The sequence below is a fragment of the Eurypyga helias genome, unplaced genomic scaffold (assembly GCF_000690775.1).
Source record: "Eurypyga helias isolate BGI_N326 unplaced genomic scaffold, ASM69077v1 scaffold9305, whole genome shotgun sequence".
Taxonomy (NCBI): domain Eukaryota; kingdom Metazoa; phylum Chordata; class Aves; order Eurypygiformes; family Eurypygidae; genus Eurypyga; species Eurypyga helias.
This window is the reverse complement of record NW_010250752.1, coordinates 1,049-27,610: the sequence shown is the minus strand read 5'-3', so window position 1 is coordinate 27,610 and position 26,562 is coordinate 1,049. Positions and strand designations below refer to the sequence as shown.

General features: G+C 39.4%; 1 protein-coding gene across 1 annotated transcript; it reads left to right on the top strand.

Moving 5' to 3' along the window:
• Positions 1-560: 560 nt before the first annotated feature.
• LOC104504799 (25-hydroxycholesterol 7-alpha-hydroxylase) lies at positions 561-21,958 on the top strand. Its single transcript, XM_010151775.1, has 6 exons — positions 561-568; positions 3,263-3,399; positions 9,748-10,344; positions 10,798-11,004; positions 17,172-17,350; positions 21,347-21,958. The coding sequence occupies exons 1-6, from the start codon at positions 561-563 to the stop codon at positions 21,641-21,643; spliced, it is 1,425 nt and encodes a 474-aa protein (XP_010150077.1). The 3' UTR covers positions 21,644-21,958.
• The last annotated feature ends 4,604 nt before the right edge of the window (positions 21,959-26,562 follow it).

Below are 26,562 nucleotides of genomic sequence, written 5' to 3'. Positions count from 1 at the left end.
GACTTCTGTGTTTTGAGTGAGCCAAAAAAATCTCCCTTAAGGAAATGATAAAGTCCAAAACTTTCATCCTTTGATCAAGTAGACATTTCAACTTTATTGCTAACAAAGAAGTATCTTTTCTCTGTGAAAGCAAAGAAAAACTATAGTTATCAAAATCTGTTCATTCTACTTTTGGGCTGTATTTGTAGCCAGCTGATTTTTGCATAATACCATTTGAAATTATCCATTTAACAATGAGGGATGATACAACTGCGTTACATTCCCTCCACTTTATAACTGATCTGTCTACTTACAGATTGCATTGGACATGCTGCTGATGCTTTATTTGTAAAATTCACTCACATATGTGAGAAATTTTTCCGTTAAGTCTTACTGACTTCAAAGAGGCTTCTCAGATAAGTGAAAATACACCTGTATATAAGCAAAACCAGCCCAATCTGTACCAAACACGGGAATGTGGAGCAGAAAGGCCTGGGAATATTATGAGGTGTGTTAAGTGAATTAGAATTTAAGCAGTTAAACCAGGTTGGAATAAAACATACTCTGCTAAAGTATTCCGAATGCTTCAGTTAAAAAAGGTTGCAGGTCTTAAATTGCTATCAAAACACTTCATATTGGGTTTTTTTATATTCCTTAGCTATATTTTGCATTTGATATAACAGCATATGCTATATCATGAGAAAACTGTACCTTCAACACATGTAATATTTTGTCTAATTATCAAATTTTACAATGGCTAGAAAGTGAGTCTGAAGTTGAAGTTTGTAAACAGATTAATTAACCAGTAAAAGTTTCTGTGGGCTTTGTTAATGATTCAGTGTAGCATCTGAAGGCGACGGAATCTTCTGGTGGTACCCGGGATGCCGGTGAGAGTCCTTCAGGAAACTGGGGTCAGCGGCACTGCGGCTGCTTCAAAGTTTGTGCAGCGAAGCATAGTATTTTGGGAGGCACTAAAATATATGCAGTGCTCTTTTCTTTGCTGTGTGTTGGCAGACATCGATAAGTCATGGAGATGACCTCCATCTTCCCAAGAGAGGGAAAGCTAGAAATGAAGACACTTTTCTGTTATCAGTCTGCTGTGGGTCATAAGTTGAACTGGTGTTATATTTTCCTCTGGAAGCCTCGTAGTCTTGACATGGTGTTTAACAGTGTTAAGCTTATTGCTGCTGAGCTAAACATGTCTGAAGCGAACGATGACCCTCACGTCTTTGCGATAGCAGAATGTCTCCCTGATGTGATCCCGCAGACTTGGAGCATTAAGTTAATTTTCCCCTGGATTTCTGAGCTGCCTCCTTTTTACCCGGCGGAGAGCTTGTGAAGAATACAGCTTCTGACCGGATGACAGAACGTGGAGGGTGAAATTAGATGCATTCAATTAGAAGATGACAAAAAGCCGATCTAAATATTTGTCAGGATGCTACTTACAGGGCGTAGTGTCCAGCCCGGGAAGTGAAAGCAGCCGTTCTTCGGACTTAATAGTCTGGGCTGGAAAAAAATGGGTAAATCATCCAGATTCTTTATGGGCTTGGAGGGGATAATTGAGGGTATCGAGTGGGCTGTTATGTTTCCAGGGCTGGTGATCCCTCTTGTGTAATCTCAGATTAGTTCTTTTCTTGTATTCACTTAATACAGAATTAACCATTACAAAGTTTTCTGGACCACTTGAGCAAATAGTGTTGTTATTTCACTGCTAGGGGATGGATAATGCAGTGGTTTATGGGGGGTACTGGAAAAAGAGGGGTTCCGCCATCTCGAAACTAAAAAGAAAACAAAAAAACCCAAACAAAACAAAACAGCGAAAAAACCACAACAAACAAACCAAAAAAACCACACCAGAAAGCAAACAAACAAAACCCCAAAGCCACAAAACCCAAAGAAACAAAAAAGCCACGGCAAATGTGTCAGCTGTGAGATTGTCGGGTTTGGACCAGAAGGTTTATGGGTTTTCCAGAGGACGAAAGGATGTTATTAAAAACTAACATTCCTAATTTAAACAGTTTAAACAGAAGGAGATCAAGATGTGCAACCTGGTGTGGCCACACCTGTTTATATGTGAATTAAATGTGTAGCAACTTTTTAAAATAAGAGACCAAATCATTGGCTTGTAATTTCCTGATCAGAAAGTTTTAATTAGGAAAATAAAAAATTTAAATACAGCATATGATGTTTACCTTTTTTTTTCATTTCTGTTACAGCAGTTCAAGGGAGAATGTGGCTATGATAGGGTTAATCCAGCTACATAAAAATCCATGCTGTGTATGATAGTAGTAAAGCTTGTGATCCCTTGATCTTTGATTAGATCCAAGCTAGTAAATATCTTGTGTTTAATCAGAATGAGTTGTTCTGCATGTAGTATAAGTCACCTTCACAGATGGGATGTAGCAGCAGAGTTGTTCGTGAATATTTGTTTTAATCCTTTGCAGAGCAAGCACGCTTTATGTTTCTTTGTTGTAAATCAGATTCAAGCAACTAAAGACCAGCACGAAGGAAAGCATTTACTTGCAGTCAGGAATAGGACGGTGTGGGAGCCTTTTTCTTCTTAAAGAAAAATGTAACTTATTAGAATCTTAACAGGTATTTTATCCTATTCCATAAACATAACTAACACACAGTGGTGGCTTTGTTAGACTGGGATGCAAATAGCATTTTCTAGAATTTCATCTTAAACTGTTCATATACATTTCTAGTTTAGGAGCCTGTAAATATATGGAGATTAAGATTTATATGGTAAATGTTTGGCCTCTATTACTATTGTATATTTGAAAGATATTTAGTTAGAATGGTAGCTGTTCTGCATGATGGCAAACTAAAATTCTTAAAACATTATCTGTAAGGCTAGTTGTTCCGTGTGGTACGTCGGCGTCCTATTTACCTAAATCTGTCATAATTGCCTTCCGATACATCTTCCTCTGACACACCAAATATTGAAAATGAGAGGACTCTTTGCTGGGAGATTTTCTACAAATGTCATTTTTCCCTGTTCGTGACTTGATGGTAATAACTGGACGACCCGTAGTTAAACGCGTCTCAATTTCTCTCACTTATTTTTCCTGATCACCACACAGAGCCTTCTGTGCTCAGAGGTGTGATTAGATTTAACCTGCCATCATATCTGAAGAACTTTCTGTACAACATATTATACATTGCAAGAATCACATTATGTGGATGGTGGGTCTAAGTGTAATATAGAAATAGATATAAAGATGAGTTGCTTTCATCCCAAAGTTAATCCCTGATTTTTTTTTTTTTCTGTTTTTAACAGGAAGACTGGAGAGCCCCCACTAATAAATGGCTGGATTCCTTACCTTGGGAAGGCTTTGATTTTTAGAAAAGATGCTTTCAAATTCCTACTGGATCAGCAAAAGAAACTTGGAGATATTTTCACTGTACATATTGCTGGTGAGAAATATTTGTCTTGATTTTTTCCATCAGTGAAGTTAAATACTAATTCATATATTTAGTTTAGAATCTTCCTTAATCAAAAACAATTTTGTGTAGCATGGGACAATGAAAATTACTTAAATTCACATGTACTGTATGCATAAGGAGTATCCATAGGATATAATTGTGACCATGTGGATTTATATACAGCTATAGGTATACATGCGTATTGACAGAATTTGTAGGCATGTAATGTATGAACATAGATTTTGCCAGCACATTTAATTGTGTATTGTTTTGGGGTTTTTTTCCTAAAGAAGGGAGAACTAACATCATCTTGACACCGCACAGAAAAATATCAGATTAAATTTAGAAAACACTTAAGAAAAAAAGTGCCGAATATGTTCTCACACATTTTACAACTGGTTGACAGGAACACAAGGGAATGAATGACACATTGACTCAGTGATACAATCAGGACTGGAACACAGAAACTTCCCGTTTCCAGCCTCTTACTCTGATCATGCTTGCTGAAAATAACAATATAAGGAAGTATGATATAACCTTGCTGCTTTCTGTGTTTGTAGCTGTCTTACTACACCAGCTCGAATGCAAACATTTGAGTGATTTCATGTAGACAATTAGCTGTAAAGAAAACCATAGAATGAAACTGAAATCTTGAATTACACTTAAATAAATAAATTTACACATCTATATACAGGTGTACTTTTTACTAAAATCTATTTGAAAAAGAGCATCTTCCTCTGTTCAGAAAAAGGCAAACTCTTATTAGTGTAGGTGGGTGTAATGGATCTTTTGCCCCTTTACATGCTGATACCCTTTTTCAAAATGATCAATTTTAGAGTTATGACTATCTCAATGTTAGCTATTCCTGTATTTTTAGGGAGTTTCAAATAAAAATGTAAATTATAAAGTTTGCTTTGTAATTTTGTGGCAGTAGCATTAGCTTTGTATTTCCTTATAAGTAACATTTTGCAATAAAAATAATCTTTTTCTTCAAAAGTCAATTAATTAAATTGCAAGCTGTATGTTTAATTAATAAAATCTTTCTTCTTCTTACTAAATCCTTCTTTTTCCTCTGGAAGAACATTTTTACTGCTAATAAATGTATGAATTTTTTTTTAATCCATTCAGAGTTTTTTTTTTTCCTGTGGAAACTATATGCTCAGATTTTTTCCCATCTTGAAAGTGAGTTTGGGACATTACAACACCAACTTTTGTTGAAATACAGCCTTTTTAATTGTTAATGTACATTCACACTATATACAGTCATGGCTTCTTACAAATACAGATTGATAATTATAATTCAAAGACTACCTTAGTATTTTCGTAAAACTAGTAACAGTCATACTTCAGAATCCTTAATGTGTTTAATCAAATATTTATTTTTCTTTCACCTCTTTATTATTTTGCGCAACACTATGTTTAGAGATTTGTGTGTTTAATTAAGTGCAATTTAGTTTCACAAATTTCTATTTGTATGTTAAACAAAATTCCGTTTCGACTTATCTCCCTGTGTTTAGGTATTTTGAGGAAGCCTTCATTGATAGAGACTGAGGTAAATGGAGTGAGTTCTGGATATCATTTCAACCTTATGCAGGGAAATCTTTGATTTTGTGAATTTGTCATAACAGAGATACTACTTCAAGTTCTGATTTTTTTTGTATAAAATACTGACCGTCAAGACTTCACTAGGAGAAACAGTCTGTCATCCACAAGTCAAGGAAGAAGCTGAAGCTAGTTAGTAGCTCCTATCATGTCCTGACCCGAAGACATACAGGATTTCTGTATGTCTTACTGATTTGACAAAGATGACGTTTGTATGTATGGCAAACATAGCGTAGCCTGTTGTATATGGACTATCGTCTCTTTACCCCTGTGGTGGGTGTCTAAAGGTCCTGTCAAAAAATTCTATCAATATATATTGCTCTAATTATTGGTTCTCAAACTAGTTCATTTGGAAAATGCAGAACGATGCTTGGAGTTTCTGGCATTGCCCCGTACCGGTAATGCGATTTCGCTGATTGTACTTTCCCATGTGATGAGCAAATGATTGTCATCCCTAAAAGTCACAAGGGACATGGATGTCATCTTAATAAAGAAATTAAAAAGCACATCTTTCTATGAGAAACAATGTAAATTCCTGACCTGTCGCAGAAAATAGTTCTCTAATTGGTTTTGTGTGGTGGTGCAGCAGAATCGTTTTCCCCAAACGTCACGCCGGCGAAGAACCACTGTACATCATTGTCAGCAGTTCAGCAGAATCTCCCTAATAAGAGGACGATTACGTAAATGCAATAGTCTTCAAAAAAAAAAAAAAAAAGAGAGAGAAAAGAAAAGAATAAGGAGGGGAAAGAGAGAGAGAGAAGAGAGAGAGTCTGTTGTGTTGAGATGATCGTACTTCCCAAGCCAGCCTCTCTGTTAAGGGTCAGCAGCATAGGCAGACGGCTGCGTAAGAACTTAAAGAGCTCCAAAGAGTTTTGTTGTTGATTCTCGGGATTAAACTTTGTCTCCTTTCCTTGACAAGTTATTAGGAACGATACCAAACCTTACAACACTCTCTCTGAGACTAGCTAAACTTTTAATAAAATAATTGTAGGGTTTTTTACTAAGGACACTTGCCTTTTAGAATACTGCTGTAATGAATACTCAGTCATTATTTTCTTTTAAATCACGATACACCTGCAGCAACATATCACATTTTTTTATCAGGCAAAAGGTAATTTACTCCTTACCAAACTGACGCCTGCTGCAAGCATTACCCAAATAACATCCATCATTAGATGCCATCTGAAATGCTTGTCTTTCATCATTAGCATTTAAAAGCTCCAGAATGCATTATTAGAGTAATTTCTTAACTATCATACAAATACTGGCTTCTGTGCTCAGATTTACCAAAGTTGACAATTTTCATATTTTCCACATCAATCTTCTATTTCTAGACTAAAGGGAGATAAGCAGGCTATTTGCAGCCCGGGTGTAATGCAGACTGGAGGATCGGATGGGGAAGCATGTATTCTCTGTAGCCATATTTTAAAAAGAATCAGAGGACTTTTTACAGAAACAAGTATACATCTTTTATTTTGACTTGTTTTTACAGTACTAAATAAAATAGCTCAGTGACTCTAAACTGTTGGGATTTGGAGTGTGACATTTCTGTATGGACATGACTACTTAGTTTTCGTGTGAGGGAATTTTTTATGCTTAACAAGGAAAGGCTTGATCCCCAATGGTTTCTATATAAATACCTTCAATATTTAAGGCTTCCTGATTTGTGGAGCGTGTGATATGCCTCCACTTTTGGCTGATCTGGCATTTACCTTTATCGGTCTGATGGAAAATCATGAGCATCAAGATTTTAGTTCAGTTTCAGAAAAGCCTGATTTTACAAGGTGGTTCCTGGCATTAGCTGCAATGGAAAGGCATCCGAGGGAAGGGAAGAAGCTGCATTTTAAAATACCGAATAGTAACTGGTAACTTTAGGAAAAATTTGCATTTGTTGGCACCTCTGACACCACCAGGGACAATCAGTGGGAAGAGACCTCACCAGGGACAATGACAGGATTTAAAAAGCAAAATTAAGAACCATATTGACATTTACAAAATGTAAAATCATGACTTGAGGTGAGAAAGTTTGTTCCAGTTCGGATGTTTGCTGCTCAGGGTAGCGAAGGTGTTGGGGCACGATTTTGTAATTAGCAATCTGTTCCTGTATGGAAGAGACTGGGCTAACCGGTATAGCCGCATAGTGCATCTGTGTGCAAGTATGACTGTAATTGCTAAAAGCTCCCATACCCATTCTCACAACAACAACTTTCTAACTGCAGTTAATTAGCTCTACATTTTACTCTTTTTCTCATTAAGAGATCTAAAATTAGATTCTCGGTGAGGTATGTAAACAGGCTGCCTTCATTATAGAGGGGTTCAGCCTTTCTGACTATATAGACCTTTACTAAATGTGGTAACAAAAGTATTTTGCTTTATGTATTTATATAGATTGTTGACTTGCAGTGGTGTGGTCTGGAGCCTGAATTGATTCTCCAAAATTAATTATATTTTGGTATATACTTATTTTTTGCTACCAGGAACCTGATGAGAATAATAAAAATCGAGATCTATGATATTCTGTTTCTCAGAGATTTTTTTTTTCCCCAAAGTATGTGCTAGTGTTGTGTGAGTTTTGATTTAAAATTATTGCTAGAATAGTTTGTTTGTCTGAAAACGCATTTGCTGAAAATCATTTTCTTACTTAAAAATTGTAAGAACTGATGTGCGTTTGCTAAGTGTCTGATTAAAGATCACAAAGAAACTCATATTTTGCATCAGAAATAAGCAGATGGTGGACAGATGGTTTAAATTAATATTAATTAAAAATCTTAACTTAAATTGTTTACCCTGTAAATGCAAAGTTAGGAAGCCAGGTTTCATCTTTAGGGTTAATAACACTCCAAATCTATTTATTAAAAATTGCTCCAATGGGCATTCTTTCCAAGATTTGAGCACAAAGATGGTAGCCTCAATAAAGAGCATGAAAGTGGGTGAAAGCTGGAAAGGGAGAGCAATTCTAGGACTCTTGACAAAGATCCTGCAGAGGTCAAGACTAAAAATTCCTGTCAGCCTCTGTGTTCTGGGAAGGAAGAAATGGTCAGAAAAGAGGACTGGGAACTGAGAATTTCTTTTTCATGCTGGTTTCTCAATATATTTATTCTTTAAAATTTAATTTATACCTATGGTTGATAATGTTACAGTAAAGCAAACTCTATGGGGACCTTAAAAACCTTCCCATGCTGTTGACAACAAAAAGAAGAGGCTCAAGTTCTGTTTCAGTTTGTCCTTTGTGTTTCCTTACTGGTTCACTGGGATTGCACTGGATGGAATTGGGAGGGAAATCATGACATCTGGTAATTGCAGCGGAAGACCAGGGTGCACCCAGATATACCGTAGAGCATTGTGTGTATGTACCAGTCAGGATATGGAATAACTGTGATAATTCAGATATCACTGTATGGTAACCATGGATACTTGTTGACTTTTTTAGTGGTAGTGACTTCTTTATCTCAGGACATCTGTCACAGAGCCAAATTTGGTCCACAGTTAAGCATGTAGTGATCCCATTAAAATCAAAGGAGATTTGTCCCTTTAATGAGAAGGAATTAGACTCTAAGCGCTGGAAGCTTTTGCTATTTTCCTAAGTTGATAACTGGGATATTTCACAGAGGATGTGTACATTTTAATGGGTACCCTTTCTCCTTATTGCACCTCTCCCTTCAAGTTAAGTCAGGAACTCTAGATTAGACTTAATATGGGAGTCATCTGTAAAGAGTTAAGATTTAATTGAGTTTTGGGAGCGCTAGTATTTTGATTCATGATAGTTCACCAAAATGCTCTTCTTGTTGACTTTAAGTTTACCTAAAGCTTAGGGAGAAGTTGCAGGATTTTTATGGCAGAGACAACTTGGAAAAGCATCAAACTTGATGCCAGTCCTGTCCCTCTACAAGCAGCTGAAGGTATGGCTCTGTCACCGCACTGAGAACCTCAGGAAGGGTAGGAAGTTGTCGGTGGAGTCTGGCACAAGGCATGATAGCACTAGGACAGTGCATACCCCAAAAGGGTATCCATGTTAAATACAGCATCTTACTCCATTGCAACCTACAGCTTCAAAATCAAATCCCAAAGGAGTCATTTTGCGGATACTAAGCACATCCTTAATAAAAAGTTAGCAAAACTTCAGGAAAAATACAGATGTGAGAGGGACTTTAGATGCTGGGGGATTACAGTGTGCAATTAAAGACATAACTGGCAGATTTTGAGTCTCTGTGTCATCTCCTTGAGGAAAAGCTGCCTAGGTGACATGTTTTCCACTCCAGCCACCCGCATTCATGTCCCTCCATGCAGGTAAAATGTGTGTGCTTCTCCCTTTCTGCTGGTAATAACCTACAATTTGCAAATGCTGCTACAACTCCACATTGTATTTTCATGAATTATACCAGAGTGGTAAATGATTTATTCCAGAGTGCCACAATTGCAGATCACACCCCACTGTTGGAAAAAACAGTCTACATGGAAATGGCTTCACACTGATTTTAGAAGAGCCATGAAAGTGTACGCAGGTGAAATTTCCATCCTGACAAAGAGAATCAGTACTGCTTCTTCTCCAAAGCTAAATAAAACCTGTTACTTTTTTATTTTCTTTTTCTTTGCGTGTTTCTTCACAGATCTTTGCTTTGGGTATTTTCTGTGTGCTTTTTTCCCCAGACATTGCCTTATTTTGAGTTAGTACTTCTGAAAATATCACCACATTGTAAAAGTGCATGTGTGTCTATTTTTTTCTTTTCTTCTATTCAGGTAGATATATTACCTTTATCATGGACCCATTTCAATATGTCTATGTCATCCGAAATAGCAAACAACTTGAATTCCATGAATTTGCTGATAAAATGGCTTCCAAAACTTTTGACTACCCAGCCCTGTCGAAGGGAAAATTCCCAGATCTCAAGGAAAACCTGCACAGAATCTACCAGTATTTACAAGGCAAGCCTTTGGATATAATTTCTGACCACATGATGAAAAATCTCCAGGATATATTTGAATGGAAATGCTCACAAGCAACAGATTGGGAAACAGAAAAAATGTACAAATTCTGCTGCTCTGTAATGTTTGAAGCCAGTTTTGTAACACTATATGGAAGAGTTCCTGCTGCAGATGGCCACAAAGTTATTAGTGAAATCAGAGACAAATTTATCAAGTTTGATGCCAGCTTTCCCTATTTAGCTGCAAACATACCAATTGAGTTGCTAGGAGCTACCAAGAAGGTTCGGAAGGAGCTTATACATCATTTTTTACTTCAGAACATGACAAAATGGCTGGGAGGGTCAAAAGTGGTCCAAGCCAGACAAGATATATTTGAGAAATACGAGCTGCTTGGAGATTATGACAAAGCAGGTAGGAAACTTGTGAATGATTGCTTGTCTAAAATAAAATAATTTACTATAGACCTTTGAAATAAAAAGGCAAAATGGCGACCTTGAAATTTTTTTATGTTCTTTCTAATTGGCTAATGATAAAATGTTTTACTCTGAAACAACCCTCTATGATAATTGATTTTTTTTTTTTTTTGTGCTGAGGTGGTAAAACAAGATACTTAATGGTGATAATGAGAAAGATTATAACTGAGCTGCATTTCCTCCCCTTATTCCCCCCACCCCACCCCCCCGACATTACATTTCAAACTATTCTCATTAAGCAGAAAATTAGACTTCAGAAGCCTATTGGTCCTCATTAGCATTCACTGATCCTTGGCTGGGTCTGTGTCCTAACATCTTTTAATTAGCACACTGCAAATCTAATCAGTGTAATAAACGCTATTAATCTTCCTTTTCACTTATTTTCTCCCAGCACATCATTTTGCCTTCCTGTGGGCCTCTGTGGGAAACACGATTCCAGCTACATTCTGGGCCATGTATTATCTTCTGCGGCACCCAGAAGCTCTTGCAGCGGTGCGTGACGAGATTGACCATTTGCTGCAGTCAACAGGTCAAAAGAGAGGCCCCACATATAACATCCACCTCACCAGAGAACAATTGGACAACCTGGTCTACCTAGGTAATTTATTTTTATCTGTTAGGAAGAAAAGAGGGGCTCTCCCGGCAAACTCGGTTTATCACTCATTTCGGTTTACTGAGAAGGTGGAGGACACAGCTGCCTAATTGACATAATAACACCCATTTACATCAATTATAAATTATGTAGTTTATAGCTGTAGATACTCTCATTGCATGTAAACATTAAAGCCTAGGTAATTAACTATGCAAGGTATGCAAAAGGCTAAATCGAAGCTTTGCAATTATTTGAAAAAAAGTTGATGCCTATTAAGTTGTTTGATTCTGAGCATCTGCCGAAGTGTTAATGCAGTTCAAATACTTCTGTATGGTACTGCCAAGAAAGACCCTTTTCTGAAATTAAAGCAGGATAATGTATTTAAACTGCAAATGTAATTTTTTTTCACAAGCAGTTTCTTTCTTTTTCGCTCTTCAGCAAAACAAAGACTTCTAAAGCGGGCTTCAGTTGAGCAGTGCCTCTGAACAAAATATAAGAAGGTAAAGCTTTACAGAGTAGAAATGGCGTTGCCAGTATTGAAAAAAAACGTACCTTGATTCAAAATAAGGGAGCTTTAAGTGAAATACAGGTCTTCCAATTCTAGATCAGTTTCAGAGGGAGACCTTTACCACTTGCCCTTAGAAGCAGTTTGATGCAGGAGCTGGATAGGCCTTCAGAGCATCAGCTGATGGTTTCACTTCATTTGCTAGTTCTCAGGCACTGGCAAGACAAATGCTAAAATCAGCCCAAGGGAGGAGAGAGGGTGTAGAGGGTAGGAACCTAACCTTTAGGTGTCTGAAAGTCTCCATAGGTAGTGTTAGCAGGATAGATGACAGCTGAATAAAAGCATGAAGGTTCAATATCCCTCTCTTCCTAAATATTGAAACCAGCCCTCTGTTAAAACTGAGCTCATGTCTATATGTTTTGGTAGCTCATGGCCTGAACTGATGTTCCACTCTTCAAAGAAGCTGTGTCAAGACAGGGTGGTGGAGCAGTACAGTCTCTAAGCTAGATTTGGTTATAGTAGCTGCCGTTCTCCATGACCATCCAACGTGGCATGTATCAAGAGCTAGTGTTCAAACCTGAATTGTTTCTCTAGTACAAATATAAAATTGAGATTGATCCAGTTGCTTTTTCTTAGAGCATTAATGTTTATCTTCTTTAGCGTGAGTCCAGAAAGTTGATTTCCTTTGGAGTCACAGCTGTTTTGGTGCAGATTTCTCTCTAATTGATGAAGGGTGCTTTTGAAGTAGGGGGCATATCTGATGACTTTATGATGATCTTTATGACTATCTGATGATCTTTTACTTATTCGTGTTAAAGAACACTTAAGAACACTTTTGAAGAATAACATGACATTCCAAGCATTTAATGTACTTTTAAGGAACACAAGTAAAATTGCTTCACATCAGTTAGCATCCACCAGAAAATAATAGAAAAGGAAAGTTACTGAGCATCAAGAAGTTCAAGAGATAATTTATTTTGTATTTGGAGACCAAGATGGGAATGGTGAGGTTAAAAAAAAAAAAAATGAAAAAAAGCAATGCACCCCAGAAGTGTAGGAATAAGGAAAATAAAAGCATGTACTTCACTAAAACCATCTGGTGCAAAATGGTATGAACAGTTTAAAACATTAACTGTGTCATTCTTTTGCTGGTCCTTGAAGTACCTTGGTAACGTTTGATTTATGTGTTGAGAGGAAAGTGCCACATCCTACTTTGTAGTATTCTTGTAACACTTTTGTTAAATTTTATATTCGCGTTAAACATAATGTGGTATGAACAGAAGCTAGATTTCAATTCTTCTGGCACTTAAGTCATAAAGGGCTGGGTACTGTCCCATAAAATAATAATATAGAAAAAAAATCTGTACCATAAGAGGATTAAATTCATGCTTCAGTGGAAAGGGGAAGGGATGTTTTGTTAATAAATGCATAGGAGGGACAGAGGTCCCAATTTGCATTGCCTCTGCACCCAAAATCCCCACGTCGCAGGAAGTGGGGGCCAACACTGCCTTTGCCCTTGCAGCTCACTGACCCCAGCCTCCAAGACTGAGCTTGTCCTCTTCCCGCTCCCCCTGTGCCAACCCAGAGCACGGAAAGCTGCAATTTGTGTCCCTGCTCTCGAGTAAGGCAGACCAGGTGGGACTCTCTTACGTTCATCACCCTGTCATCTCATTCTCCTGTTTTAAGCGCTCTGATTCTCCGTCCTCTTTTTGGCCTACTATATACAAGAGCCTGTTTTTTTGGATTCCTCATGCTATGGAGAACAAGCAAGAATTGCTAAAAAGCCTTTCTTAAGAAGCAACGTTGTTATTATGGACAAGATTCTTTTGGTCTAGGGAACAACACAGCCTGATTTGCCTCTGAATTCAAAGCACAGGTATATGATTTTTTAATTAGGGGAAAAAAAAAAGGCTTTAAACCCACAGCAAAACTATCAAAATTTGGCTCTGATTATTTTTTTTTTTATGGCATTTCTGGGACAGCACACTTTGTTTTGTCTATGTAAGACTTTTCCTGAACCCCAAATGCACGTATTTGTGTGTGCAGAGTAACATACACTATTAGTCCTTATGGCTCACAGCGGAGCTCTAATATGGTAAACGACACATGAGAATGGTCTGTCAGCTTTTATGGTTATAATGGAAACGCAGAGGGTAAAGCAGAGCTATACTTGGTGCATGGTTAATGCTAGGCATGTTTAGTCAGTTCGTTTGTTTAATATTAGTCCATTCGTTTATATGGTGAAGTATTCTTGCCCCAGGTCATCGCTGAATCCCAGATATATCCTGCGAAAAGAGCACAGCTTGAAAAAATGTTGTGTACACAGGAAAGGGTAGGAACCCAAAAGCAGCTAATACGGAGTGCGTAGTCGTAACACAACTGCTAAGCATTAAAATTGTTGGTTGGATTGAGAGAAATAAATGTATTTTCCTGGAATGGGCTGGGCAGTGCCATTTAGTTCTTAGTAAGATGCAAACATACTTGTTTCAGATCATCGTTTGTGTTGGCACACCGTGATGCCTGTGGGTAAATGACCCTCCCCAAATTATTTGCATACTCGATAGCTATTTTCCTACAATACACTCTAATAATTATAGTACCCTGTTACCTGCTATGTGTTAGTGTAAAATTAACAATCCATTATGCACAATAAGTTTTATAAAACATTTACAGATAGAGATCATGTTTAATTAAAATTAACTTGCCTACGAAAGCCAAATGCACTTATGATTCGCAATGACCTTTTATTACCTGCAGTCCCTTGTTTTGGCTGGATGATTGACAGCTTGCTGTTTGGCTACCATGTTGTATTTCAGCTGACAAGACTTTTCATTTTAACTCAATTTGCCTGCCTATCACAAGCTGGTGGCAGGCCAGGCTCAAGTCACCCAGCTTTGCCTCAGCAGCTTGCTCTATTTCTCATTAGTACGCATTTATTCAGTGGAAATTGGAAGACAAATGCTTGAAGGCATGTGAACTAAGTATAGCAAATTAGGGTTTAAAGACTGAATATTTATAAGTATATTGAAACAGTTTTAAAAAAAAAATCTAGAATGAATTGGAAGCTGAGTGCTAGCTTTAGTATAAGAGAAACAGAGAGAGAAGTGGGAGGATTCTAAGAATAACAATACTATGAGAGAGATATCTCTTTTTTTTTTTTTCCCCTCCCTCTCTCTCTCCAGAAAATATGTAAAATCTCTCTGACAACACCTTATCAAACAACAGCCTGGCTGCTTTATGTAGCGCACGCACAGTGAAGTTTAGCATCTCATGTGTGTAAGAAGGGGGGAAAAAAATGAGGGTCATGTTCATTTGCTGCTTGGTTATCCCTTGGTATGCTTTAAATTGCCTTGTTTGTTCGGCACAAGCACAGAAACAGATGTTGCTCTACCGTGCTGGATAATTTACTGTATCTCACGGTGCAGAATGGAAGGCCTCCCAAGCTACCCAGCTGGTCTGTCAGCGGCGATGGCTGGTGTCTGCTGAACTATGACAACTGCAAGTAAAGGCTGCAGTTTTATTGTGCAGTTGTCATTCCTCTCAATGTATAGCTCCGGCATTTGTGGAAAGCTGACTGTCTATTTTTTTAATGTGAGCCTGCAAAGCCATATAAGCTCCATTCTCCTTTGTTGATCATAATGTGACTCATTACTTTTGTCATCTAATGATTATCGGCATGATCGCTCAGAGCAAGAGCCAAGCTCGCCTTCCACACATAACTGGTACTGGAAGGTAAAACAGATTTGTCATTTACGATCTGACCGCTAAGCCACACTTTGTGCTCCATTATTGTGATTAACTTCTGCATAAGATATGCTGCCCAATTGTCATTTGGGATCCGGCAGCGGGCAGGGACTGCCGCGCTTTCTGGGAGGATGTCCGCCCATAGGATGTGACCGCCTCGCTTGGGCGGTTAAACGTAAACCTGCTATTTCACAGCGCAGCTTTAATTACTATTTTTCTTTGGGTGTTTTGGGGTTTTTTTCCCCTCCTTCCCCCTTCCACATTTGATTTCTGGTGTCGCTACGTATGTCACCACCATTTCCAAATGGTGGACCAGCACGGAGTTACCAGCTCCATTTTCCGCAGGTTGAAGACCGTCTGGGAGCAGAGGCTGGACCCTTTCTTTGTACCGCGTAAAGTTTTGTTGCCAGAGCGCTGCCAGTTGAAATCTATCGTGTCAGGTGCCTTGTGGCTATCCGCAGTAGAGGCCATCTTCTGGAACCAGGGTTCTTTTCTGGCTTCGTCACCAACAAGCCGATTTGACTCTGCCTGATTATAGTAACGAAGGCAGTCCAAAAGAATATGCACAGACTCACTGTACGTCACATTGAATCACGGCGCTGGCCACACAGAGCTGACCGCAGCCTCATTTCTTTAGACAAATGCATGCTTAAGGAAAAACCTCCTGCAAGAAAGCATCCAGGGCCACTTTATTTGCTATGCGTGCCGCACCAGATTTAATTTTTAGTGAAAGAACATTTGTTATTATTTTTTTTTCAGAGGCATCCACACTGGGTAGCTACTGTCTCTAATAAACTAACCTTTTGGGTGCAGCACTTACAGTGCCTTGGTGAACACTTTGAGGAGGTTTATTTGATATCACAGAACATAGATGCAGGCACAATTGGATTATTATGTGCAAATGAAACCCTATTTTAGGCTATTTTTCACACTGATGATTAGAAGGAATCAAGTCACATATAACAGCGCCCATACATGCTGGTGGAAAAATAGTCAGTTTTGATTACAAAGTGAGAGATGCAGCCCTAGACAGGAGCTACATGCTGATATACATGCTATCAGAATGATTTATGCAAATTATGCATATTATTCCCAAAGGAATTCCTCCTCAAACTGCCAGGATAAATTGCCGGAAATTAGCCATAAAATCTGTCGTGCTAGGAGCAAAAGGTGAAGGCCACTGGGAAAGCAAGGACATTCAGCTTCTGGAGCCTTCCAGGATGTGATGGTGGAGACAGAAATCTTGCTTTCCATAAGCCAGAAAGGTCTATGTTTTGTTTTCTCTTGGCCAATTAAAAGTGTCTTTCTCTCTTAAAATTACCAGGCAAATAATGAATTGCTTTCCTTCACTCTGACCATAACAGACACTGTCATTTGGCAGTGTAGCGCACTGAAAAGAAAAGAAATAAATTTAAAAATCCTCAGAATGACTATGGAATTAACAAGTGAAATGATTTTTTCCAACATATAGTCCCACCATTACATCCAGCAGCTTTCAAAAGGCAAGCTAAATATCTCAGTGGATGCTTTCACTGGTATTTGCTTGCAACCTCTGAAATATATGTAAATGCGTAAAGCGGTCGCGTCCTTTGATTGCGTTGATTTCAACGTGATGCCTGAATAATGACTTTCCACCCAAAACTCGGTGCTGCCTACAGCCGACAGGATTTCTCAGCACCATCAGTGAGAATCACGTCGGGAGGTTCAGCGTCGTGGCTTCCCGCCCCAGCCCTGCGGTATTGTTTATTGCCTCCTCCTGGTCTCTGCTTTATGTTTGCTTTGTGGGGGTTTTTTCCCTTTTTTTTTTTTCCCTTTAGCCTGCCCTACTAAACCTGTCGAGATTCAGCAACCGTAGCCATGTATAACTTCCAATCATCTCCCATATTTCTAACGCTTCCCCCCCTCCGCTTTTGTTTAATCGCAGAGAGTGCCTTAAACGAGAGTTTACGAATGTGCTCATCCTCCATGAACATTCGCATCAGCCAGGAGGATTTTGTTCTCAGGCTTGAAGGGAATCAAGAAGTCGGTTTGAGGAAAGGAGACTGGATAGCCCTTTACCCGCAGATTTTGCACATGGACCCTGAGGTCTATGAAGATCCTAAGGTAAACATTCAGCTGGTGCTACTCTTCCTACTCCAGGCACATTGCAGCAGCCAAACCTTTTGTGATCTGTGGGTTTGGGTTTGTTTTTGGTTTTTATGTCTGTTCCGCCTTGTGGAACAAATCTTCCTATTTTCAGATGTATTTTCTAGGGCCCTATAGGTCAAAGGATTCATGGCCTGAAGAGAGAAATACGGTGATGAGACTGACTTGGACTGCTTTCAGAGGAATTGACAATTGCACACTGACTACCATAAACTTTAGGCTAAACGTGGGTTTGTTTGGCAGTGGATCATTTGATACCCAAGGAGGGCTGAATAATAGAAGGTGTTTTAAATAGCAGATAATGTGGGCCATTTAGCTAAGTGCCCCCAAAGCATCATTGACTCTCTGAAGCCCTATAATAGCAGTGTCTTACTTCAGCCTGTATGCTTTTTCACCTCCCTTCTTAGGGATTCACCCCTTCTTGATCAATCAGTAGAGTGTTGTGAACTTGAGACTGTAAAGCTGTTGCTCTGCAGCAAAGCTCGGAGGGTAATTGTGTCATCTCCTTGTATTTTTCTCTGACGCTCGAGTTAATGAATATCAAAGACTCGAAATTAATCCACCCTGTCTCAGCCTTAATAGGGCTTCAGAAGTTCACCACCTGCATGCAAATTGAATAGTCCTGTCTTGGCTAGGTTGCTCCTCTGGATTGCATTCCCCAGCCCAGGGTGCCACAGAGGGTGTACGCTGAGGCTGTTAAATGCTTCCTCTGCCTGACATTCAAGAGCTCGTATCTCGATCCATTCCTCGTCCCCATTTTCCTAAGCAAATCACTGTCTCCCAGTCATGCTGATTGCCATCCTTGGCACCGAAGCCAAAGAAGAAGGGAACTGGATTTTATGACGTGTTAATAGAAAATCCGTGTTAGAGGCATTGCTCCCTGAGGCTCTCCCTTTCAGGAACTTAAGGATGTGAGGTTGCAGAGGAAAAATGAGATCCAAGAGCAGCAATTGTGCGGGACAGCATCTCGCTGTGTGGGAATTCCCCCAGCCTTGCTGAGAGGAGGTGTGGGGCGTGTCGGAGTTACCAGGAGTAAAGTATAGTCACTAGGGTGAATACAAGCCATGAAAAGGGAAGTGATGTACAGGAGGACTCTGCTGGCTGGCCCCACACAAAAATGAAGACAAAGCCCGCTGAGAAAATTAGGGTTTTAAAAAATAGTCCATATATTGGCAAATGGTTGATTAATATTTCTATCCTTAAAAAGTAACAACTAACAAATAAGCTTTTTTCTCATTTTATTCTTAACACTTTATTTTGGACAACATCGATTTGTCAAAAGTCCATCTGTTTGTTTAGGTCCTAGACCAAAAGCATCAGTGTGGAAACTGATCCCCTCCCTTATCCAATAATTGCCGGAATATATTACCATATTTCCATTGCTTGAATATGTCTGCTTAGTATCAGCTCAGCTCAGCTTTCACAGTACAGCTTTAGTTCATATATTTTATCTTTTTGATAGTGAATGAGCAATCCACACATTGCAGTACATTGATTTCAGCACATGGGCCCTCTCGAAAAGTGGGGAAATCACTGTTCTGTTTGGTTCTTAAAATATGCAGTGTGCTTTCAACAATAACTACTGAGGATCAGATAGAGATGGAGAATGAATTTTTTGAAAGGTGCAGTCTTGAGCTTGTCATGTATTTAGGGAAAACTTTCCTGGGAAAACAGGCAGCTTGATGAGATAATTTTGTAGCAGTGCTTTTCTCCTGGATACATAAATTTAAGTTGAAGCTATCTTCTGCTTTGGCACCATATTGTGTAAGTGTAAGCATATATTGTTGACCTCTTTCTCCACTCATCAAAGCCTAAATAAATGAGTCAGTTTTCTATAAAGTTGATAAGTGAACCCCTAAAACCTAACTCACTTATAGAACTCTGTAAATAAACTCTGCAAATCCCATAGAGGGAAATATCAGGAAACCCTGCAGGAAACCCAACATGGTGGTTTCCCAAACAAAGCTAAATATGAGATGTGACAGAGAGTGACATATCAACCACAGGACATTGCTCAGTTTTCATAATGTCTCTTAGCAGGCCATCCACACAGGACTTCATTGCCTGTTCTTGCTCAGTGTCCTCACCTTTTCCTTGCTATCAACCACCCTGCCTCTTCCAAGGAGGCCTAGTGTGTGGCTGAAAGTTCCTTTGTTGCCAAAAATTAGTCTTTATTTAGCCAGCAAACTAGCTTTTAAGGAAATACTATCCAACCCGAGGGGGTTCAGTAGCACAAGCCTGAGTTTGATGTCATTGTCATTGGCTCCATTCCTGTCTCACACTTGTTTTCTGCTTTCCCAATTCCTTAGACACCAATTTTTATTTTTTTCTTTTTGTTAAAAGCAATCACAACTCTCATGTGGCTCTTAAGATGACAAAGAAAGCATAAGGTTTGATCCAGTATGTCTATGTGTTCAATACCACAGTTCTTAATTGCTCCAGACGCCAGGCGTGCACCTTGTGGAAATGTTCCAGCAAAGTGAAGAGCTCTGGGCTGGGTTGGTTTTTTAAGCTATTGCAGTTCATATTTAGCAGTGCTTGTTTAGACCAGAAGGATTTACATTTCAGGAAGTGAATCTTTTTTAAGGAAGAAGTGGTATTCTGGGCTTTCATTTGATACTGTGCTTCTTCAAACGAAGCAATAACTTACTGGGAAAAAAACCAGCACATTTCCTTTTGGCTGGGGTGTTCAAAGAGACTGAAAGGAATTACTTGTCAGGGTAAACACACATACAATCACCTTTTTCTTTGTGGAAAATCCAGGCCTCTGCCATTTACAGAAACAAGTTCCCATTCTTCAACACCCAAAGTTATATCCCCTCCGGTGTATCTTGTTCCTTTCTCATAGACCACCTCCCCTGCCACTGTTTTGTCTCGACACCAAGACCTGCAGTGCATGCTTTTCAGAGCCTTTAATCTAATGGCTAGATCAGTATCAGTGTATTTTTCACTGTGGTGTGGGGTTTTTTAATCAGTTGAGGTTGGTTTCTGTCTGACTGACTCGTTCCCAGCCAGCTCCAAATGGCTGCTGCTATAGCAGATGTATGCAAAACAGGACAAATGCTAATGAGTGACCATAAGCAAGAAGTGTCTGTCATTTTTATTCAAAGCATGCAGGAGGATTTTGTAAGTGGTTAATTTGCCGTTGACTGAGTGAGGATGCCAGATCTCCTTCATTCAAAAACATGAATTATCTCTAAACAGGGATCCTGCTACTGGAAAATAGGGAGAAAGATGTTCAATTTGTGGAACGTAGGTTACAAGCACAACCTCGAGCCTTACTAGAAAGCACCCTCTCTATAATGGTCAGTCACTGGCACTTGTCCGGCTTTTCACACAGCTTCCGGAGCAAAACATTTGAAGGTCAGATGTGGCAAATTAAGCATCAACCATCTCCAACTGAAGGGAAAAGGGACTGCAAAGCATCGGGTCTGGGTTTCGAATAATGTGCACCACTGGGTGCAAAAGAAGGATGGATTTTTACTCTAGCTTGTAAGAGCAAGATCAGTGCAATGCATTAATTTATTCGTAGGCATTTGCAGAATTTGGCAGATTATCCCTATTCATGATGTATGTACCTCACTGAGTGCGTATGATGCTTTACAAGAAAATTGTCCTTCCACTAAGGTTCATTGTCCCTGCTACAAAGCGGTCAAAATCTAATTACAATCAATATAGGCCAGACACTCAGTGGATGAGACGTGGAAGTTGAAGGAGCTTGATGTAAAAGGGCTAAGCTAAGTAAGTGGATTTAAAGAGTGTTCTTCACAAGGAAGGTGATGTGAGTTAATGAAACTTGAGGGAAACAACTAAAAAGGAGAAGCTGTCAGCTCCTTGTCTTCCTCTTTATCTTATTTTCTGGGTTTCAGAAGCGTACCGTTGTGCAAACAAAGCAACTCATGTAACTGCCTTGTTAGATATCACACTCTCTCTCCCTTTCTCCTTTATTTTCAGGAGTATAAGTTCGATCGATACATAGAGAATGGCAAGAAGAAAACCACATTCTACAAGGCAGGAAGAAAACTGAAGTATTTCCTAATGCCCTTTGGCTCTGGGATCAGCATGTGTCCAGGGAGGTTCCTTGCGATGAATGAGATGAAGATGTTTCTTTTCTTACTATTGGCTCGTTTCGATGTAGAACTAGCAGAAAACAAAGCTGTGAGACTTGATAACAGTCGTATGGGCCTTGGTATCCTCCTGCCAGACGTTGATATTGCTTTTCGTTACAAGCTGAGGTCCTTAAGAGAGTGAGCGGCTGCCTATATGCCTTCTACTAATCTCTATGTTTGCTCTGTTTCATCACTCAGCTTTGTATTTTTGGAAACATTTGCTTTTCCCTCTCTGCTTTTACCTCCTTCCTAGTTGTTTCTAAGGAGAAAAACCCTTAGCCTGGAGGTAGATACCAGCTGTGGGGATATGCAACCTCAATTTTTCCTGCCTGAGTTGTGAGTAGTGAGGTGAGATGACAAGATGACAAGAGTTTGGCCAAGTAGATAGCCCAAGGTCCCTACAAGACGGAGCCCCATACTCTTGGCCGTGAGTTGTGGAGGATTTACAGGGAGGATGACATCAAGCTGAATCCAGGCTGTTTATGTGGGAAATGGGCTCAGCAGCTCTCTCTCACAGGGGTTCCCCCTTGTTAGACTGGGAGATCCCAAACACCCACCATCTGGAGGCATCTCTGCATCTCCTCACAGAAGCATAATAGCAAGAAAGAGGGAACTTAATTCTAGGGGGTGAAAGAATTTTTAGTGATTATTATTCTAACTTTTTATTTACTCTGTTCCCTTCACGGTCTTGAGTGTCTTAGCCCTTATTTGGGAGATATGATGGAAGCTGTGTGGGGTGTTGGAGGATGATCAAGAATGTCTGACTGACAACACATTTCTGACTTCAGTTTTATGTACTGAGAGTGAATGCTTTTTGTTTCTTTCCTTTGTTTTGGTGCAATGAAAAGAAATTGGAATCTGTGATTTTTTTTTTTTTCCTGCAGTCATTTAAGTCAGAAGGGAGATTCTGTTGATTTTAATAGGCTCTGGATCAAGCTTAAATTATCTATTTGGGCCTTTGAGCCAAAAAAGTTTATTCTTCAGGGAGAAAATATATGAGCCTGTTTGAAATGATTCTACCATCTCAAAAATTACCTTCTGTTTGTCTCACTGTTTTCCTAGCAACACGTCCATGTGTTTCTTCATTTCTACAAAAAAGAAAATGAAGAAAAGAGCTTCAAGGGCAAGTGTGGTGTCTAAAACTACTTTTTAATAGTGTTTTACTGCGCCTAAATTATGCATAGACAGAGTAGTGTGACCTGTGTTTGGAAACAGGCTTGTCCCTTTACAAATTGGAAAATAGGCTTTTCCCTGGGGTCAAAATTTGAGCAAGTGAAATCAATGGGCAACCACAGAATTTATCTGTATGCTGGCTGCCCAACCTACTTCACTGGTTGGGTCTTGTGTTGAAAATTAATTTCCTAGTGCGCAGGATCTAGGATTTTTAGACCCTGTCTCCCTTCCCAGCCATCACTTCAGAGACTAATGAGGATTCTCATGGCTGTCCAGTCTCACTTTGCCAAGACGATAATTGTGATGGGAGAGTTGCCATGTCTGTGGGCCTAGCCCTCCCCCAAAAAAATCTCTTTGGGATGTGCCAGTGTAAGTCTTTTAAAGTCAGAAGTTTTACTCATCTCTAAAGCACCTGATGGCCTATGGATGGAAACTGCTCCGTACATACTAAGGATTAGAATTATTTATTGTTATTTGTGTAGAAGCCTGTTTAGTTATTCATGTAAAGCGCATACCCTAAATAAGCATCGGCATCAGTAGAAAGGCTTTCAGAGATTGGCACAGCCACATTCCAAATCCTCCAAGGAGAAAATTGTGGTTTTGTGAGATATATTGGATAAACATTTTCTCTTCATATATAATATCAATAATGTCTAGTGTTGGAGTACGCTTACATTAAATGGGCTTTGCAGTTGATTAAACGTTTTAACTTTGCTTCAACATTTAATCAACAGCAAAAGCTGATTATTGCTTTGTGCCACAGAATAAAATTTGTTTTTATGGAGAGATTCTTGCACTCAAGTTACTTACTGCTGTAGTTACTCTGTAGGACCTATTCTGTACTCAGCCATAGCTCACAATCCTGTTTGGACATTAGAGCCTGGTTTACTGAGAGAGGAAAGGTTGATATCATTGCACTGTATTCCATTATTGCTTAAATGTAAGCTGTAGAATGTCTCATGCCACAGTTATGATAAATCTCTCTTTGGCATCCAACTTTGAAACAAACCTGAAGCAACTGGGAAAATAACAGTAGGTATTTGTTTTAAACAGAAGACTTTTTTTTATAATTGTATTCTATATTTAGGATTTTGAATTAAAATATCACAGGCAGCTGCATAATTTGGTAGGGCATATAGGACTGTGCCAAAAGTACATGCAAATCATTAGTAATTTCAGATTAATTGCTGATCAGTTTGTATAGTACCTATTTTGAAATTGAAAGAAGAGCTAGATTGTCCCCAAAATATCAGATGAAATCTGTAGGCCATGCTTCCATTTAAAAAAGAAAAAAAGGGTCAGAATCTTTCCCAGGACTTGCAGGAAACCTCCATGAAGGCACTTGGAGGCCTTGTGTCTGGGTTGCAGAGCACTCTTTGCACCACACAGGAGGCCAGCATTTTGCTGGGATCAGTGTTACTTGCTCTTTTTGCTCAGGGACCAAAATAATCAAACATAAAGCAGGGCCTGCCCAGCTTGTCCTGGAAGCCTGTCCCTGGTAAGCCATGCTCCTGGTAGACCAGTTTTGGTGGTAAGCAATGCATGACTACCTTAGCATACCCCAGCTGCTGAGGAGGTAAGCCTCACCCACGTGTGGAGTCATGAGAGCTGGAGCAGGACGGAGGAGACGTTAAGCCCTTCTGGTCCTTGTACTCAGCAGCTGAGGAGGTGACTTGTTTCCTAGAGTGGGCAGCTGCTCTGACCAGGAGTGAGTCAGTCTCTGTGGAGCAGGGAGTGAACAGCACACGGTGTCGGTATTCCTGGTCAATAAGCCATAGCAGCACAGCAGGATGAGCACGCACCATCCCTGGAGGTCCTGACTGGAGCCGAGCTGGCTCCAGCGTGCTGTGCCAAGGACAGCGTGTTTCATGACGTAGGATGCAGTATGGGTTCTGATGACCTTCTCTGCCGCAGAACTCAGGGGCAACCAGCCCTTGGTGTCTGTCACTGGGGCACTCAGATGGCAAAAGCACCTGAGGAAGAAGGGCAGTGCTGTTTGCAAGCGTTCAGATGCCAAGGGTGAGCGGTGGGAGGCAGTCGGACCTTGTGCTTCCCTGTCCCTCCTCTCCACTTCAGCAGGGGGGTCTGCCCCTCAAACCCAGCAGTGCCCGCTTGCCTCATCCGCTGACCCGGCAGGCGTAGGGTCAGCCAGGAGGAGCGCGCGGGTGCCCCTGGAATTTCCCTGCTGATCCTCTTGTGACATGGTGTGCTCGCTGATCAGTCTGAGATGTGACACGGCTGATCAGTACCAGCCTCCGACTGCGAGTTGTCGCTGCCTATGGCTATATTGGTAATATCTTCTGCTATCAAAAAAAAAAAACAAAAACCACACCCAACCACCACCATAAAACAGTTTTGCTAAATCATTATGGCCCTTCAGAGCACCTGAGAAGAAAAGTGAATTCATCAACTAATGTGAATGCTAAAATGTGATTTTTTTATTATTATAATTATTATTTTAATTTACAGATTGTATATTCTCCATTTTCATATTGGCACCCAGTACTGTTATAAGCTATTGTAAACTTTTTAAGCTGTTACATTACTTAAAAGACCATGTTAGTCGATGTGTACCTGTTTGCAAATTAGACTTCCACATCTCTGCCAGTACATCCCAATGTGCTAATATAAAATCATGCCACGAGTTGTTCTTTAGTTTATGCTTTTAAGCCAGTTGCATGTCACTATTTTTGGTGTTGCTATTTTTTTATGAATAATTACCGGTCTGTGAATTTCTCTTGTAGAATTATAAATGATCTTTTATTTCATCCTTATTGAACTTCCTGACATTCAAAAGATTGTGAATTGTTCTTAATTGTGCAAACTGACATTTTGTATGTAGATGAACAACGGTTAGGTTCTGCTTTAATAGTTGATATCCATCATTAGGGCTCTTAGATCGAGTAAGAGTGAATTTGTGAATTTCTCAGCAAGAAAATTGAAACTTCATTATTTTAGTAATCTAACATCTTAAGTGAATTTTGTATTTCAAGGACACAATAAAAATGAATATATCTATTTTAATATTGAATGACTGTCCATGGTATTTTTTTCAAGCTTATATTTGCATATTTCTCACAGATTTACAGCTATTGATTTCATTTTTAAATTGTTTATTCAGCATACAGCATTTTTCTGTTACTTGGTCTTGAAAGATATTTCTGTAAAGCAAAAAAACCTTTAATTCAGCACTGTCATGGAGCAATTCATTTGACTTTAGGAAATTATCAAGTCTGCTTTAATGCCATCAAACTTAATCTTATGAGGAAAAAAAGTTGTATTTCTGACATTCTTGGGACATTATTCAAAATGAGTATAAAGGTTTGCAATCCACCAGTAATTCTCAAATACAACTCCTAGGCTTTTTCTTTTGCAAACCTCTCTGTAGTACAAGATGTACTGCCTAGTGTAAAATATTCTACCCTCTCAGATCATTCATTTTAAGAGGGGAAATGAATGAAAATCGTTACAATAAACAGCACGCAGCCAGCAAAGCACAACTTGGTTTTTCTAGGTGCCACGGTAGCTACTGAGTTCTACAAGTAGGTTTTTAGTATGAAGGTTGTACCCTAAAGATATCCGTGTTTCATCATTCCTTCATGCAGAAATGCTTTGCCAGGTATGTCTCTGAGGGTTGTTGAAGATATGTCCTAGTGCAGACAGACCTGCAGCGTTTTTCTGGGTTCGATAAATGTGGTTTTAACCAGACAGTTGCCATAACTCCAGGTTATATTAGAAGTTACTGAAGTTTATAAATAAAAAGTGTCATCGTTTGAGATTTCTGGAAGGGCACATTTCTCAGTGAGCCTTCCATGATGGTCTGAAAGATAGCTTGGGGCAGGGGGGGTGTGGGGGATTAATAAGACCTCCTAACACTGTATTTTATCT

Excerpts from the sequence above, each read along its gene's own strand:
- LOC104504799 (XM_010151775.1), top strand. Across the intron at positions 3,400-9,747 it reads TTTCACTGTACATATTGCTG|GTAGATATATTACCTTTATC; the intron begins GTGAGAAATATT and ends TCTTCTATTCAG. Across the intron at positions 11,005-17,171 it reads GGACAACCTGGTCTACCTAG|AGAGTGCCTTAAACGAGAGT; the intron begins GTAATTTATTTT and ends GTTTAATCGCAG.